We start from the raw sequence: 15,287 nt of genomic DNA on the forward strand, positions 1-15,287 counted from the left end.
GTTTCGGGGAGCGTTTCGCAATGTTTGCCCTCGTGTTATCGCTGGGCAGAGACGTGCGCGCCTCGCTTGCCAGCCGCGCGGGCAGCGGGAGGTGTGGGAGCGCTGCTTTGGGGTTAAATCGGGCGGGTTTGGGACAAGGCGCTGTGAGGAGGGGGGGGGGAGGGGGGGGTCTGTCCTGTCCCGGGCCGCGCCGTGAGGGAGGGGCCGCGGCCCGGAGGGGAGGGGGGGGGGGAGACGGGGTGGACTCAGTGGCGCCCGCCTCCTGATTGGGCGACGCCTCGCGCTGTCCCCGCCCACCTCCGCTCTCCTCCCTTTCCCATTGGGCGGCCAGCCGCAGCCCTTCCCCTCCCTCCTCGCTGACCAGTCAGAAAATGGTTGCCGGGCAGATTGCGAGGGCCGCCAGCCAATGGGAGCGCGGCCAGCTGGCGGCGTGCGCTGCCCCCTCACCCCCCCCCCTCATTCCCCACCCGGCCGCCGCTGTGGTGCCTTGGGCGGGCGGAGGGAGGGAGGGGACGGCAGGGGCGGAGGCTGCCGGGGCCCGGCGGGGGTGGCGCCCGCCTCCGCCTCCCGGAGCCCCAGCCCCGCCGCAGGGAGCCCGGCCGGCTGCCTTGGCACGGCGCGGAGCGGCTCGCAGGTGAGGCGGCGGCGCCCTGAGGGGGGCAACGGCTGAAAAAAAGGGGGGGGGGGGCGCTGAGGGGGAGCCCCTGAGGGGAGCGGGACCGTTAGGGAGGGGGTGGGGGGGGGTGGGGAGGGGGAAGAGGGGGTGAAGAGGGGGTGGGGGGGGGCTGGAAGTTGTTAGCGCGGTTATAATTAGCGCCGGGGGGCAGGGAGGGGGAGGAGCGCAACTTTTCGCCGCCCGGGATGGCCGCGGGGACCTGAGGAGGGGGGGGGGGGTGCAGGAAGGGCCGGCCCCGAGCCTGGCGGCACGGCCGGGCCGGGCCCTGCATGGGGTGAGGGGAGGGGAGGGGGGGGGCACCGCCCGGCACGGCCCTGCCGGGGGGGGGGGGGGCACCTAACTTTGAGGGGACCCCACTGGAATTATGAGGGGGGAGCCGAACTCTCGGTGCCCGCCGCCCGGAGCCCGTCCTGCCCGCTTTAGGCCCGGGGTGCCCAGTTAGGAAGTGCCCCGAAAATAAAGGCTGGGGGCTCGGCTCGCTGAAGGGACCCCAAGGCAGGTAGCAAGAGAAGGCGGAGGACGAAAATGAAAGGGGAAAAAAATAATCTGCTGCGTGTATTATTCATAGCGATTTACAGCTACCGTGTGTCTTGTATAAGTTTTTTTTTTTTTTTTTTTTAATAACAGGTTGTAAAATCTAAATCTAGTAACCTTACCTCTGTGCTCCTTGCTGTCGCTCGTTCCCCTATGAAAAAATGTAGGGGAAAAATCACAACCCCCACAGTTAATTCTGAACAGTTTCTGTGCATTATATAATGAAGGAGTCAAATTTGATAACTCTTTGGACTCCACCTTCTTCTAGTAAAAGGTCAGACTTTTAAAATACAGGGGACAGCATTCATTTTTATATCAAAGACTTTTGGACTTTTTCTTAACTTAGGTGCTGGAGTCAAAAACTTTTAAATGTTCTGATGCACTTGTCAGCCTTTTTTTTTTTTTGAGAGAGAGTTCTTTAATGCTCAAAAGATTTCACACTTGAAAACGAAAGGACAAATGTTTTAAGTGCAGAGAAAATGCAGTCACTGAGTGTTCTCCTCCCCCCTGTGACTTAGCAAGTACACTTTAATAAACCTCAGTATTGACCTTTTAAGCTCTTGCTGTTTCAAGCCAAAAAAGATAATGAATTTTCATTTCTCTGTTTTTCTTTTTTTTCCTTATTTTTTTTAACCACATATAATACGGATCATCTTAGGATAGGAAAGAAGCCAGTTTCTGAGAGGAGGAAGGGGCTACTGCTGTATTTATTACTGTGGGTTAGATTTAGCATTGTTAGGTCAGGGGCATCTTGCTGCTGTTTTACTGCATCTTTTCAGCTCCAAGAATCTGTAAACGGAGGAGCCCTTTGGTAGCACCAGGCAATGAGTCGCTGTGGAAAATGAACTGTATTCATTTACTGCTCCATCTGCCTAAATACAAGACTGGCTTTCACTAAAGAGTTGTAAAATAACATGAATTCTTGTTTCTTAAATGCAGTCTTTCACAATCATCCGGCTAACTATTGATCTTTGCTCTTGTGGTAACTTTGTAAAGTGATTGGAGCACTGCAGCTGGGGGGTGGGTCTCTGTGTGTACCTGTCTTACCCTGCACGCACACAAACGTGTCAGATGCAATACAGACAGAGGGCTGCTAGCCTGCATAAGGGCTTTTATCCTTGGAACTGAGGAACGTGGGTTCTCCAGGTAGAGGTGAGACCTCAAGGGCATGGATTGTACAATTCCTTCTGTATCTCCTAGCCTCCTTCATAGTTTACTGTCACTTCACCCTTTTTATGTGTCCCACAGTTTCCAGTGCCTTGGTCAAATCCATGATTTAATCTGTGTACTCTGTTGGCAAATTGCAAATGCTGCTTTATCAGGGTTTTTATGAAAATGATGATATGCTGAATATAGCTTGCAATTAAAGAGTATACTGCAGTTATCTTCTTGTAGGGGTTTTGTGAGTGATGAAAATGAGGAAATCTGGGGAATTTCATAAAAACTGAACTTTTACAGTCTGTAAACATAAGGGGCTAATTCTGAAATGTACTTATTTACAGTTCGTGGTATAGGCTCTCCTGATTCATGATTTCTGAAACTATTACAAATTCCAGTAGTGTTCAGGAACCTGAAGAGGTGTCAGTGCAAGTTTTCACTCCAAAGCCTAACATTTGGAGGATCAGCATTCTCTTCTGTAGTATTAAATTATGAACACATTTCATGTGCTCATAGGTGAAACTACGAGGTTCTCTTACTTCAGTTCATTAATGAACTTCATTTTTTCTTATTTCAGTTTGACTGCTTTAGTGGGATTTAGCAGAAATAATTTTTAAAGTTGTACTGAATTGTTTGTTTAATAATTCTGGTTTTAAAAACAATCATAGTAATGAAATATTCCTTTTTTTTCTTTGTTTTTCTCCTTAAGTCACATCCTCCTACCTCTGTGGATGGCTTGGACTTGTGCATAGTTCAAGACTCTTGGATGACCACACTTTATGCAAAATCTGGAATCTTCCTGCCTGGACTCCTTTCAATTTTCTGAGGGTAACTACTTGTGTACTTTTATTGAATCATATCTTACGTGGATAGCCCATGTTCTGATAATCAGCTATAGATGTTATTTTTGTGGGTTGGAATGGTAAACTGAATAATAATGTTTAAAATTGTGGTATATAATCTGAAGTGAAGTGCTTTAGGCTTGTTGAATAGTATAAGCTCTTTGGTTTGAATATTCTGAATTTGAATTTTTAATTCATTTTTTCCTTTATAATGAGACAGTGCTATAACGTAACAAAAATTAGTAAAAATGATCTTAATAAAGATCATTGCATTGGATCCTTGTTAACAAAGGCCCCAATCTTATAGTGAGGCCCACTGTGCAGCTGTTGAAGCTGATGCAGTTTTTCTACCACGTGCCCGTGGACTTTGCACAGTATTACAGGCTTCTTGTGAGAGAAGGCACTTTGGATACTGGAGAAAGGTTGCTGTAGGCAGCTCTGTTAGGGAAAATGGAAGTGATTTCTGAGCTGGCTATTCAAAGTTACGTGAATATCCCATACAGAGAGCTAAAGATTAATGTTTTTGTTTGTTTGTTTGTTTGTTTGTTTTTCTATCAGGAAAAGGTATTTTTTTGGTTGCGTTTACTGTTAATGGTCTGATCTTGTATTTCTAAGTATGGGCATGCAAATTTGACATTGTTTATAAGCTATGACTTTTGTTCTTAATGGACCTTTATTTAGGTCACCGTAACCCTAAAATATATGCCAGTATTAATTAGGTGAATGCATTCAGTATCTCTCTATTTGAAGTAAATTGAGAATTGTTCAGTTGATTAGAACAAGCTCTGAAGAGGTTTGTCATTACATTTATAGTTCTCTTCAGTAAGATTTTGCTTAGGTGGAACCATGCTTGTTTGGATTCCTGTAGGTACTCATTTAATTATGATCTTGTTTTATTTGTGAAGTTTTCAGATTTTGTAACTCTTGATCAGGTGGTAGCTTTGCTACCTGTTATTGATCCTTAGATTAAATGATTCCAGACCATTCTTTCTGCTTAAAAAAAAAAAAAATTAGAAAAAAAATATATCAGTTTCCTGAAAAATACCTGCTAAACACACACGTATTAAAAACATAAGTTTGTGAGCTTTGTTGGTGTGGAACTACAGTCACAAGTGGAGAGGAGTAACACTGGTTTTGTGTTTGTGTAAGTATGAAAGTTTTTCTCTGCCTAACACTGATACTGCCTCAGTACATTTATACATCAGCCTCTAGTGACAGATATCAGCTGCTAAGAATATGTTTCATTTACTGTTGTAAATGGCCCAGAGCCACTTGTTTTTAACTCATGGAAAGTACACATCGTAACAGAGGACCTTCTTGTCCAGAGTGAAATGTTGGGCCCTGAAACTAAGATAGTCATGGTAGTTTATAAAGCAAATCTCTTACCAGTGCTGTATGAAAAAAGCGAGAGTAAGGAACTTAGAAAGATGACCTTTAAATGCAGGAATTTTCAAAATTAATTAGACATGATACAAATAGCTGGGGGGGGGAGTTCCATCTAACTTCTAAATCAAGGTAAAACTCACTCAGAAGTGCTTGGTAAACAGTATTTGAGTCCCTGAAATATTGTTGTATGATACATATTTGTTCACTTCTTCCAAAAATAGTGAAGTGACAGTGGGAAGGTTATGAATTCCAGGCTGTAATGCTGGGCTTGGCTTACTCTTCCTCTCGTTTCTTTCCTGTTCTAAATGAATACTCTTCCGCATATTTTTATTTGCAAAATGTGGGAAGGGATGTTAGGTGCATCCATAGGTATGTTTTCTATTTTTGTTGTTGGTGGTTTTCTTACTCTTTTTAAAGTCTGAGCAGTAGCGTGTCTTGGTTCTGTGTTCTAGCTGCTTTAGCAGTAACAGAAAGACCTAGGTGTGTTACAGGTTGGGATTTTGTGACCAGAAGTTGACATCAGCTCTCCCTTCTCTGAGCAGCTCTTTTCTGGTTGTTTCTAACTCCTGTGGAGACGTGGTTACATAGGAGCTTAGGTATGGGAGTAAGCTGGTAGGACTGCACTCCTCCCCATATGTACATTTTTAGCCACCTCCAGCAGTTACTCATCTTGGCTAAAATGGGGCAGGGCGGGGAGGGGGAGACTTAAATACATCTTTGTGGATTTAAAAATGTATTCTGGTCCAGGTTACTTTTTCCTTTCATGTCTTTTAAAGGTGTTTTCCTTCCCTTCCTTCCCCTCCTTCCTCTTGATTTCTGCTCACAGCCAAGGAGTGGTGGTGTGGGGATCTCCAACGTTTGCTGAGGACACCAGATCAGATAGGCTGTTCTGTGTAGTCTGAGGGCTTACAGGGTTACGTAAGTCATGTTTAAGCGATCAGTGTTAAGTCCGGATGGGAGGAAAGGATTTATGCTGTGTCTGTTAACTGTACCTTCAGCCTCACCTTTCTTCTGGGCAGCTTCTGATACAGGCAGTACTAGTCAAGACCCATCCCACCACTTAATTAAAGCTTAATGAAGTTGTCACCTATGCTAAAACCTATGGGGGATAGGGGAAGGATACCATTAAAACCAGTCTGCAGAATCTGTTGAATAATTCTGAGAAATATCCATTAGCTGTGGGGATGTTTGTCTTCCTTCACGTTCCCTGCAGATAGATGCGTGCTTGTGAAATGTGTCCAGGGAAGAGAGGAGAGCAGCAAATCAGGTTATCAATCAGCTTCAGTCAGTCACTAACATGAGCCTCTGATCTGAGGAGACTCCTAGCAGGCTTTACTGTTAGTTATTTTCCATGGTTATGAGCCAAAGGAGACTCTGAAAGAGAATTACCTAAATTACAATAGCAAGGAGTCTCTAATTTTGATGTGAATACAAGTTAGCAGATCTCCCTTACTGAAAACTGGACAGACAGCTTTCACTCCTGGGGTGCTTGCGCCTACTCAAATCTAACACTTGCGTCTTGTGAGGAACAGTCGTTTATCACCCGAGACAATTTTAGGCTGAAAAATGCAATGCTGTCTGTATGACAAGAAATAGCAAATTTGAATTTAATAACTTTGGAAGAGAAGCCAGAAGGGACCGCTATTGATGAAATAATTTTGACCTCCCGCCTAGTGCAGGCCAAGCACTCTGTTGGTGATCTTGCCACTTAAACAGTCTTTAATGGAAAATGAGTAATTCTTGTGTAGTTAGCTGGAGTGCTTGTTTTATGCCTGAAAAGTATGTGTTTAGACAACTTTAACTGTGCCAGTCATGTTTTATATGCTCATGGTTTTTGAAGCTTTTCTGTGCTAAAAATGAAAAGCTCTGTGCAGTTCCAGATTCTAAATGTTGTTTAACTTGTTCTTAAAATGTTTTTGGAAGGTGAGGAAGAAGAAATTTAGTAGTTTGCCCAAGTAGAAGTAATTAAGAGTTTTCACGTGCTGTGTTCTTCTTTGTGACTGTTTCCAGCTGCACTTCCTAACCATGTGTCAGTGGCAGCTGCACTGCACTATCAGACCCCGTGACAGATGGAGCTGTGTTTTTCCTCTGAAATGGTGGCACGAGTCCTGTATTGTCCACAACACGTCGCAATGTGAATTTTTCTTGGTAGGCTGGAATGTTTCTTCTGAGTAGCTGCAAGCTCTGACCAGGCCTGTTTGTTTGGTATTCCGTGCGGATCTGCCAGCCAGTGACGTGCCTCTTCCCTCCAAGTTTTTTCCAGCTCGGGTACAGTGTAGGATTACAGAGCATGGAGGCTTCTTCTCATCTTAGCAGGGAGGAGTTTCTATGAAATGGACTCCATGGAACTGGAAGTAAATGAGGAACGTGCTGTCAGGGGCAGAATTTTATGTATAGACTCCTTCATTGACATAAGTCGAAAGTTTGGCACTTCTAAATGTTGAATTCACTTTGCTTCATTTTCCACAGAATAACTTAAAATAAAAAAGCATTTTGCTATAAATGGCCTGTGGCTCAGTTTGCCTTACTACAATGAGAGAAGATGAGAAAAAACAGAAAAAGTTTCTGAGATCTTCCATTCCTTATTGTTTTTTTTTTTAATTATTATTTTTTTCCATGACAAAAGATTCTAAAAATGTGGTCATTTAACTTCTTAATGGTCAAGGAAAGAATTACGGTTTGCCTCATTTATTGTTGAACAGCTACACATAGACTTCACATTAGAACTTGGCATAAAGTTTAATTTTTGTTCAGTTTATTTTCTTACAAATTACAGAGTTATCAGATTGGCGTGTGCCAAAATCCTGTCACCAGATGCAGTGTTCTGAGATCTCAGTAGGTTCCTAGAATTGGACAGGAGTAAGGAAAGTGTGATTTCTAGGTGCCCTCTTTGTACTTTACCGTGCCGAACTTGTGCTTCTTGAAGTGGGCTGTGTGGTTCTGGTAGGACTGCCAGCTGCACCCAGCAAGCAGCAATATGCATCGACATGGAAACGTAGTTTTTGTTGTGTGGATTCAGTTGTTTTTACTAGTAATAAAAATTGAAACGAGGGGAACACTGCATAATTAATTAATGTGATTGATATATCACAAAGTAGCACTGCCAAAAGAGAGTATTTGAGTGGCTTAGGAGTTCTGGTTTTGGGGTTTGTGTTTTAACACACAATGCTACAAAAGGGCAAATTGCTTATAAAGTATGAGGTAGTTTAAGAATATGACCCTGTCAGAAATTCTTATGCTAAAAAGTAAAGCAAAAGGCCTGATAAAATGTAGATTAGCTGGTAACAAAGGGGCTTTGTATCTTTTGTAGGTCAGCAGCTGAGTGTGTTTGACAAGAACTGAAATTTAATGTCTCCTGTAGCAACCATGACACTAGTCATTTTCAAGCCCACTGTACCAGTGGTACTCTGGTTTTATTAGCTCTTTTCAAATTTTTATGTAACCTCTGAAATCACCTCCCTCCTGGAGGGGAGACTTGAAGTTAGGGGAAAGTCATAGTAAACAGGCAGAATTTATGAAACGTAAAATAGGAGCATGTTTGTAAAACACCTTCTCAGACATCTGGGGAATCTGTTAACTAGAAACAGTTGAAGTTGGAGCAAATAAAGTTTCTTGAATTTAATTTTTATAGTTCAGGATACTGTGACACTCAAACTTTGTTATGTATTTCTAGAATGCTCAAGGACAATTTTTTATGAGGGAAATTTGAGGAAAGGAAAAGGTGTCTGTGTATATAAGCGTTAAATATTTAGTCTAATTAGACTACTGTATGACTTTAAAAGTTAAACATTTGATTTTAAGTTGTTCTTGTGAAATTATATATCCTCGCTTATGCAAGTTTGCTTGCTCTTAAGCTTGTGTACAGAAAGTAAAGACCACATTTTTGATATGTTAGAAATTAACTATTTATATAATTCAAACAGATAAGTCTAGTTTTCCCTGTGTGTATAACATAGTGTAAATATATACTTTAAAATGTATTAAAAGCAGTAAAGTGGCAAAAACAAGTCTTCTGAATATATAAAATGACAGAATTAGTCTTCCGTGTCTGGTCTTCATTTACTTGCCTTACGAGCATGAACTTTGGTCTGCGTTAGTGGAGAGAAAAGGAAAACAGCTAATATGGGAAGGATGGCACACAGAGAGCACGTAACTGTTTTGATGTATGGTTTTATTCTCTATTCATACAGAGTCTGGGCATGCCTTAGGTAGCACGGCATTTTAGTGCTACTTAAAATGGAGAATTAATAATTTTCTGGATTTTTTTTCCAATCATCTGCAGACACTATTTATCTCCATGATACGTCACGAGTTAGTATATTTAGTAACGGTCTTATTGCAAAGTCCTGTATAACTTGTAGTTTTCCTTAGATTGTGTCTGAAGTTACCAGTTGCTGGCAGCATTGTTGATAGCTTTGCTGGGGATACCTGGCACACGCACACACACACACACAGCCCCCCCAGTGTCCTTCCAATTATTGTATTTGGTGCTGATGTTCTGAGTGCTCAGCGCTGCCTGGCTCTGTTGGTTCTAGGTAGGATGCTGAGATGGGGTGGGAGGATCACTGACATGAAGAGGCAGCCACATTCAGAAACCTTTTTTTTTTTTTTTTTTTTTTTTTTTTTTTTTTTTTTTTTAAGAGATTCAGCTGCTGCTGTGGAGGTTCAGCAGAAAACTTTGGAGTAAAGCACACTTTCAAACTTACAAAATTTAAACTTACATTTTGAACTTCAGAAGTTTGCAACTTCGGCAGAATTGTTCCTCCAGAGGAGCTGAGTTCTCCACCAGCCTAGTCCAGGCAGATGAATGTAGCCATGGAGCCCTGCCGTGCTTCCTGCAAATCTGGAGAAATCCCAAAAGTAAAAGAAGCTTTATCCTGCTGCCATCTCCTTGTCCCCAAAAGTCTGGCAGCTGGCAGCTGCAGCAATCAGCTGAGCTGTTGCTGGCAGTATGCAGTGCTCACATGAAAAGGAAGTTGGGAGGCCCTCTGCAGCATGCAGTGTCTGGATCACTGTGTATGAAGGATCTGCCCTAAATCTGCCACGGGGTGTCTAATTTATGATTGCTTAATTTTTGTTAATTGTGTGGGAGTGAGGTCTCTGTTCCATGGGAACATGATGTGTGTAATCAAGATTTTGCCAGTGTTTCCTGCTCATGGTATACTTCTTTTCCTTGTGTGCACAAGTGGTTGCTTAGTGTGCGTTGTCCCTACTAAATAAAACACTTTGTATTTCGATGCTGGGTAGTTGTTATTCAAGCATGTATTTTGCTTGGATCACCTGTATTTTAGGTGTGCATGCCCACAATTAGTTTTGGTGTCACTGTTACAGACCTGCCTGTATTTCAGTGCAAAAGCACATAGAGCAAGTGGGAACCAACAAAGTTCTACTTCTTTTCTGTATCTATTTAGCAGTATTGGTTGCTTCTAAAATTCTGTTTAATAACCTCCTGCTGGATGTTCTTAGAGTTAAGTCAGTAGCAGGTTGTAAACCAGTAGCCATGAGCAGTGATGATAATCCTTGGAGTTTGCAGCCCAGCCATGAATTGGGCAGAAGGATCCCCTAAGAGGCCCTGTTACTGGTCTTGCTGTGTGGTTTTACTGTAGTAAAACAATTTTAAGTCACCCAAGAAGTGAGTTCTATAAAAGAGACGCTGAGCAAGACGTTGAGAATACCTTAATGAGATTAAAAATGGGCATTAAAACTAGTTTTACATTCTAAGCTACTGTGCCTAGTAACGAATGAATATTAAATTTAAAATGTTTAAATATAAGCATCTATTTCATTTCATATGGACATACGACTTTCATCACTAATGAATTTTGTATTCCATATAATTTAAATGGGTAAGGTTAAGAAACACAGATAACCTAGCATATTTTTAAATAATTATGTTCATATCCTCATAGCAGAGTTAAAAGTAAACCTTCAAAAGCAGTCTGAGAACTTCTAAATACTGTTTTTTAGACAGCAGTTACTGTGTTTGTCATGTTTTCTCTTGAAGAAAATCCTGTGAAGCAATAGAGTAGGAAAGTGCATCTTCTCAATGAGAGTGTTACGTAGGATTTTACTGTCTTTCAGTGCTCTATGGCATTAGAATCTAAGTCAACGAAAAAATTGTACGCTGTGGACTTTTGAAAGTGCCTGTTGGGATCTTGCAGAAGTCTTGCCCAAGGTTAATTCAGAGTGTTTCTCTTTCAGGTTCATGTTGGGGAGAGGTCTAAAACGCAAGCTGAGTGACTATGAGGAGAACATGGCTGGTCTCTCTAGTGCCTTCGATTCCAGTCGAAATCTGCCATATCCGCTTAAGAGGCAGCTGGTGCTTAACATGTGCCTCACCAAGTTACAGACATACAAAATGCTGGTGGAACCGAACTTGCACCGCTCTGTCCTCATAGCCAACACGGTGCGGCAAATTCAAGAGGAAATGAGACAAGAGAGTAATCAGCAGCCAGTTAATGTCTGCGCTGGCATTACTCCTAGTACTCACAGCTACACAGGGATGGAGTCATCTGGGATTTCCCTACAGTTGCCTTCAGGTATTAGTCAGCAAGAGTCTAACTGTTGTGACTTGCGGTCTGCAGAAGACCAGATAGAAAATAGCCTGCTGATAGTTTCAGACGATGATATGTCGTCTGCTATTTCATCAATTCTGAAGGATTTAGACTTTGTAGAAGACATAAGCCCACCTACTTGTCTGGTTCCTACTGGAGATGACCAGCCAAAGTTTCCAGAAAATGCCGGTCTAAAGCTAGAAGATGATAGACAGGATTTGAAGGGAGCCGAATGCGTCTTTGGTTCCTTTGAGATTTCGAATTCAACTAGCTACTTGAAGGATTTGGCAATAGATGACATTTTTGAAGATATTGACACTTCAATGTATGACTCAGACTTCTGTTGCCCTCCGCTAACGCCACCCAGACCACCACCTCTTGCTACAGAAGAACCATTGAAAACCTTCCCATCGTGTAATTCTTCTTCAGCAAACAACATTCAAATATGCAGAACAGATCTGAGTGAGCTGGACCACATCATGGAAATTCTCGTTGGATCCTGATACTTGTTTTACCCAAAGATACTTTTTGACTGCCACTTTCATTTGGTTTCAGGATAAAAGCCACTGGAAAAGTTGTAAAGAATTATTTAAAACACAAAGTAAAAAAATAATCTGTCCATAGTGGGGTTCTCTAAATAATTCCAAAACTTATAAACCAGAAAAGTGGCAGTCCTTTTCTTTTTCTTTCTTTCTTTTTTTTTTTTTTTTAAAGAAATATTTATTTATCAGAACTGTGCAATCATCTTTTTCCTTCCAGGGTGTATGTGGAACTATAGGCACATACCCTTATCACCCCTCATGCCTCTTTCAATAAACTTTTTTATGTGCAATTTTTAATTTGTCAGAAGAATTTACATGCAAAACAAATTTCATATGAGATGATCTTTTACAAAGCCTCCACTTTATTTTTAATATCAGAGTCTATGCCAGGTTGGCATATGTCAAGTTGCATAGTTGGATTGCCTGGATGCAGACACATTACTAGAGATGGGTATATTTTAAAAATGAGACACGCTTTGCTTTCTTTTCGTCGGAAAAGCAGATCAAGACACTTGTCAACAAAGTCTCTTGCATTTTCTAAAGCATTCAGAACTATTTATTTTTGTAAATTTTATAGTCTTTCTACATTTTACTACGTTATTTCATCATAGTTCAAATATAATGGACTTCTAGTTGGATGTGTTTAGCACTACCTCTGAGCTGAAATGCTTTAACTCTTTCCAGTGCTTCGTCTAAGACTGCAGATCTTTTTGTTTCTATTTTTTTTCTGGGGGAAAGTACTTCTAACTCATTAAGCTGATCCTTTGACAGTGACCTAGCTGATTTGTGAAATCAAGGGTATTCAATGTTTAAAAACTTTTAAGTATTTACAAATGTAATTTATATGTAGATTGTGCAATTTAACAATTTTCCGTCAGTATTATGTGCTTAGATTTTGAATAATCTTGGCGTTCTTTAAATTAAAACTTTACTATGTACAGGTAGCTTTTTAATCTGTTTTGGAAAACACTGTCCTTCAGCCCTGCTTTCACTACAAAGTTTAAGATGATTTTTATGTGCAATATTATTTAAAAAGATACACGTTTGTATACCTGGCATTGTAGAAAGAAACGCTTCAAACTTAAAACTTCTAGCACCTTGGGAGGATACTTGCAGAGTCACCGTTTCCGTATCCTTTAAGAGACGAAGTTGAGAAGGCTTCCTGCTGCACCCACCAGTGCTCGCTGTTCTGAATGCTCCTGAAATACTCGCTGGTAGGCGGTGAGTCAGTGCCGATGACTAAGAGCCTTCCTGCAGCTGTGTCTGTGGGAGCTCAGGGGTCTGACTGCTCGGATGCAGCATCAGGACTGGGGCCTGCCCGTGCTTCGGAAGCATTCTGGTGGTGGCTGGCGGCTATGCTGCAGGCAGTGCCGAAGGAGGGTTCATGCGTGTGTGGCAGGTGTGTATATAAGTATATATAAGCGCACTCGTTAACTGAAGATGAGATTTGCAGTGAGAACTATTTTTTCTGTAAGACAGTTTGGATACTGTTTCAGCTTGAATTGAGGTCTGTATTGATCCTTGCTATTGTCTTCTGAAGTACACACTTGCACACTAGTTATTTTTTAGGGGTTTTTGATTGTTTTTTTAACTATAAAACTTTTACTTTGGTCTTGAAAGCTGCAGCATCTGTCTCATAAGAAAATCTGTAGTTGTAAAAGCTTTGCTTTGGTTTGTTTTCTGTTTTTGTTCTGCTGGGACTTTACAAGAATGGGGCATCTGCAGAGAAAGAAAACATTTACTGTGTGTTGCATCTCACAGACATTGGAGTCCTGGCCCTATTGATGGTGCCAGGGTATCACCTACTATTTCTAGTCTTAACTGATGCTGTAGCACACTTACCTTGTGCAAAGATCTTTTTATTTTTATTATTATTTTTTTTTTTACTGTGACTCTTGGTTAACAGTTAGCTGCCAATACAGTTTGGTTTCCCAGACCAGTGGAGAACCAGTTCAGGTCACATCCTTGCAGCCATCTGGGTTGTTTAGCAACCGAAGGGTATAAATGTATTTATATGCATATAATGTATTGATTCTAATATAAAACTTCTGATCTAAAGTATTTTGAATTGCTGGATAAAGGGATTTGTTTGAAGAGTGTATAAGTAGTTCTTGAAGAGGTACAGCTTCAGAATGTACACAGATTGTGCATTGTGTATAGACTACTCTGGCTTTTCCTCAGCCTCTACTTTTGTATTAAAGATATGCCTGAATAAATCCTTGAAATATTAAGGGCCTTCTGCACTGTGATGAAGCAGAGTTGTGGTTAAAAATGTCTTTAAATTCTGTGATGAGGAATAAAGTAAAAAAAGACTGCATTTAATTTCTTCTTGCATTTGAAAATATGGAATGTTACTATGCAGTAAAGATATTTTGGTATTAAAATTATATCATGTAGCAAATAGTGAACAGTTAATTAATCCACTTACCTTGCAGCCCCAACAGGGAGAAGACTTCCTTTTCAGCATTTACATGCTGAACTCTTTTGTACACTTCAGAAATAGATGAAATTGTTGGTACATTTTATCAACAATACAAAATGTGATTTTGCTTGCCACAAAGCTCTGTTTCTAATTGCTTGCTTGCATCACAGTGCCAAGACCATAAAGCTGGTATGTAATGCAGTTCGGTAATGTATGGAATTATGTGCAAAGGGAAGATTAATTTTTAAATATGCACAAACTAATTTTAAAATCCTTCCATGTAAAATGAAGTTAGAGGCTAGTTGTGGTGGACCTATTTATTGTATGTTTGGAAATAAAAGCCACAGTTTTGCAGTTTAACCATTTATATTTGAAGCCTCTAGTATTTGTTTTAAAAACAAACAATTACCTTGCCACCTTTCTTTCATCCTTTCATTTACAAAGATGAAACATTTTCCCCCAGGTGGTTGCTTTTATACTTTTTTTTTGGAAATACAAAACACCAGTTCATCCCGTTTGCACGTGAGTCTCGTCCCCATAGAACAAGGGATGTTGCACATTTTTTCCAGCTGGTGGGTGCGGTGGGGGGGATTCCTGCTGTGAACAGGTGATGTTTGTTAGCCTTCAGCTGCCCTCAGACTTCTGTCTTGGCTACCCTGTGGAGTCTTACGGGCCCACACAGTTGTTAGCGCTGCTTCTGGAGCTGCCATGCTTGAAAGTAAGTGGCAAACCCAAGTTTTCTTGATGCACACACTTTGGCCACAGCAGGCCTGTGTACTGCCAGGCTGGGTGCTAGTGAAAAACTGTTGGTTATGCCATGAATAGACTGATTTGCCAATGCAAATTACACCGGTGACTTCATGTTTAAAGTTTTCCATTCTCTTCCTGTTGTGGATCTTCAAAATGAGAGATCCTGACTCTTCTGCAATTAACTTCATTTTATTGGTTAGACTGTACTGACTGCTGCGTCTAGATGAGGCATTCTTCCTGCCTTTTGCCCTGGAGCCTGCTGACCACAGCTGGAAGAACACGGATCGAGAAACAACTCCACAGAAATCTCACTTTGGCTGTGAGGCAGCTCCCAGTGTGACACTTGTCTGCATTCCTGGAGCAGGCTGCTACTGCCACTGCAGCGCCCACCCGCTCCTGGGAGGGGTCCTGACATCCAGTGGG

At 41.5% G+C, this 15,287-nt stretch overlaps 1 protein-coding gene across 3 annotated transcripts; it reads left to right on the plus strand.

The window, feature by feature from the left end:
* Positions 1–475: 475 nt before the first annotated feature.
* Positions 476–14,481, plus strand: LOC137856818 (SERTA domain-containing protein 2-like). Of its 3 annotated transcripts, none has more exons than XM_068682591.1 (3): positions 476–634; positions 3,078–3,196; positions 10,798–14,481. In XM_068682591.1, exon 3 carries the CDS (start codon positions 10,802–10,804, stop codon positions 11,651–11,653), a length of 852 nt encoding a protein of 283 aa, XP_068538692.1. In that variant the 5' UTR covers positions 476–634; positions 3,078–3,196; positions 10,798–10,801; the 3' UTR covers positions 11,654–14,481. The 3 variants fall into 3 exon arrangements, with proteins under 3 accessions (XP_068538692.1, XP_068538693.1, XP_068538694.1); XM_068682592.1 differs by lacking the exon at positions 476–634 and adding an exon at positions 1,010–1,175; XM_068682593.1 differs by lacking the exon at positions 476–634 and adding an exon at positions 1,222–2,362.
* Positions 14,482–15,287: the final 806 nt, after the last annotated feature.

Source organism: Anas acuta, chromosome 5 (genome assembly GCF_963932015.1).
Source record: "Anas acuta chromosome 5, bAnaAcu1.1, whole genome shotgun sequence".
In the NCBI taxonomy this organism is placed as follows: domain Eukaryota; kingdom Metazoa; phylum Chordata; class Aves; order Anseriformes; family Anatidae; genus Anas; species Anas acuta.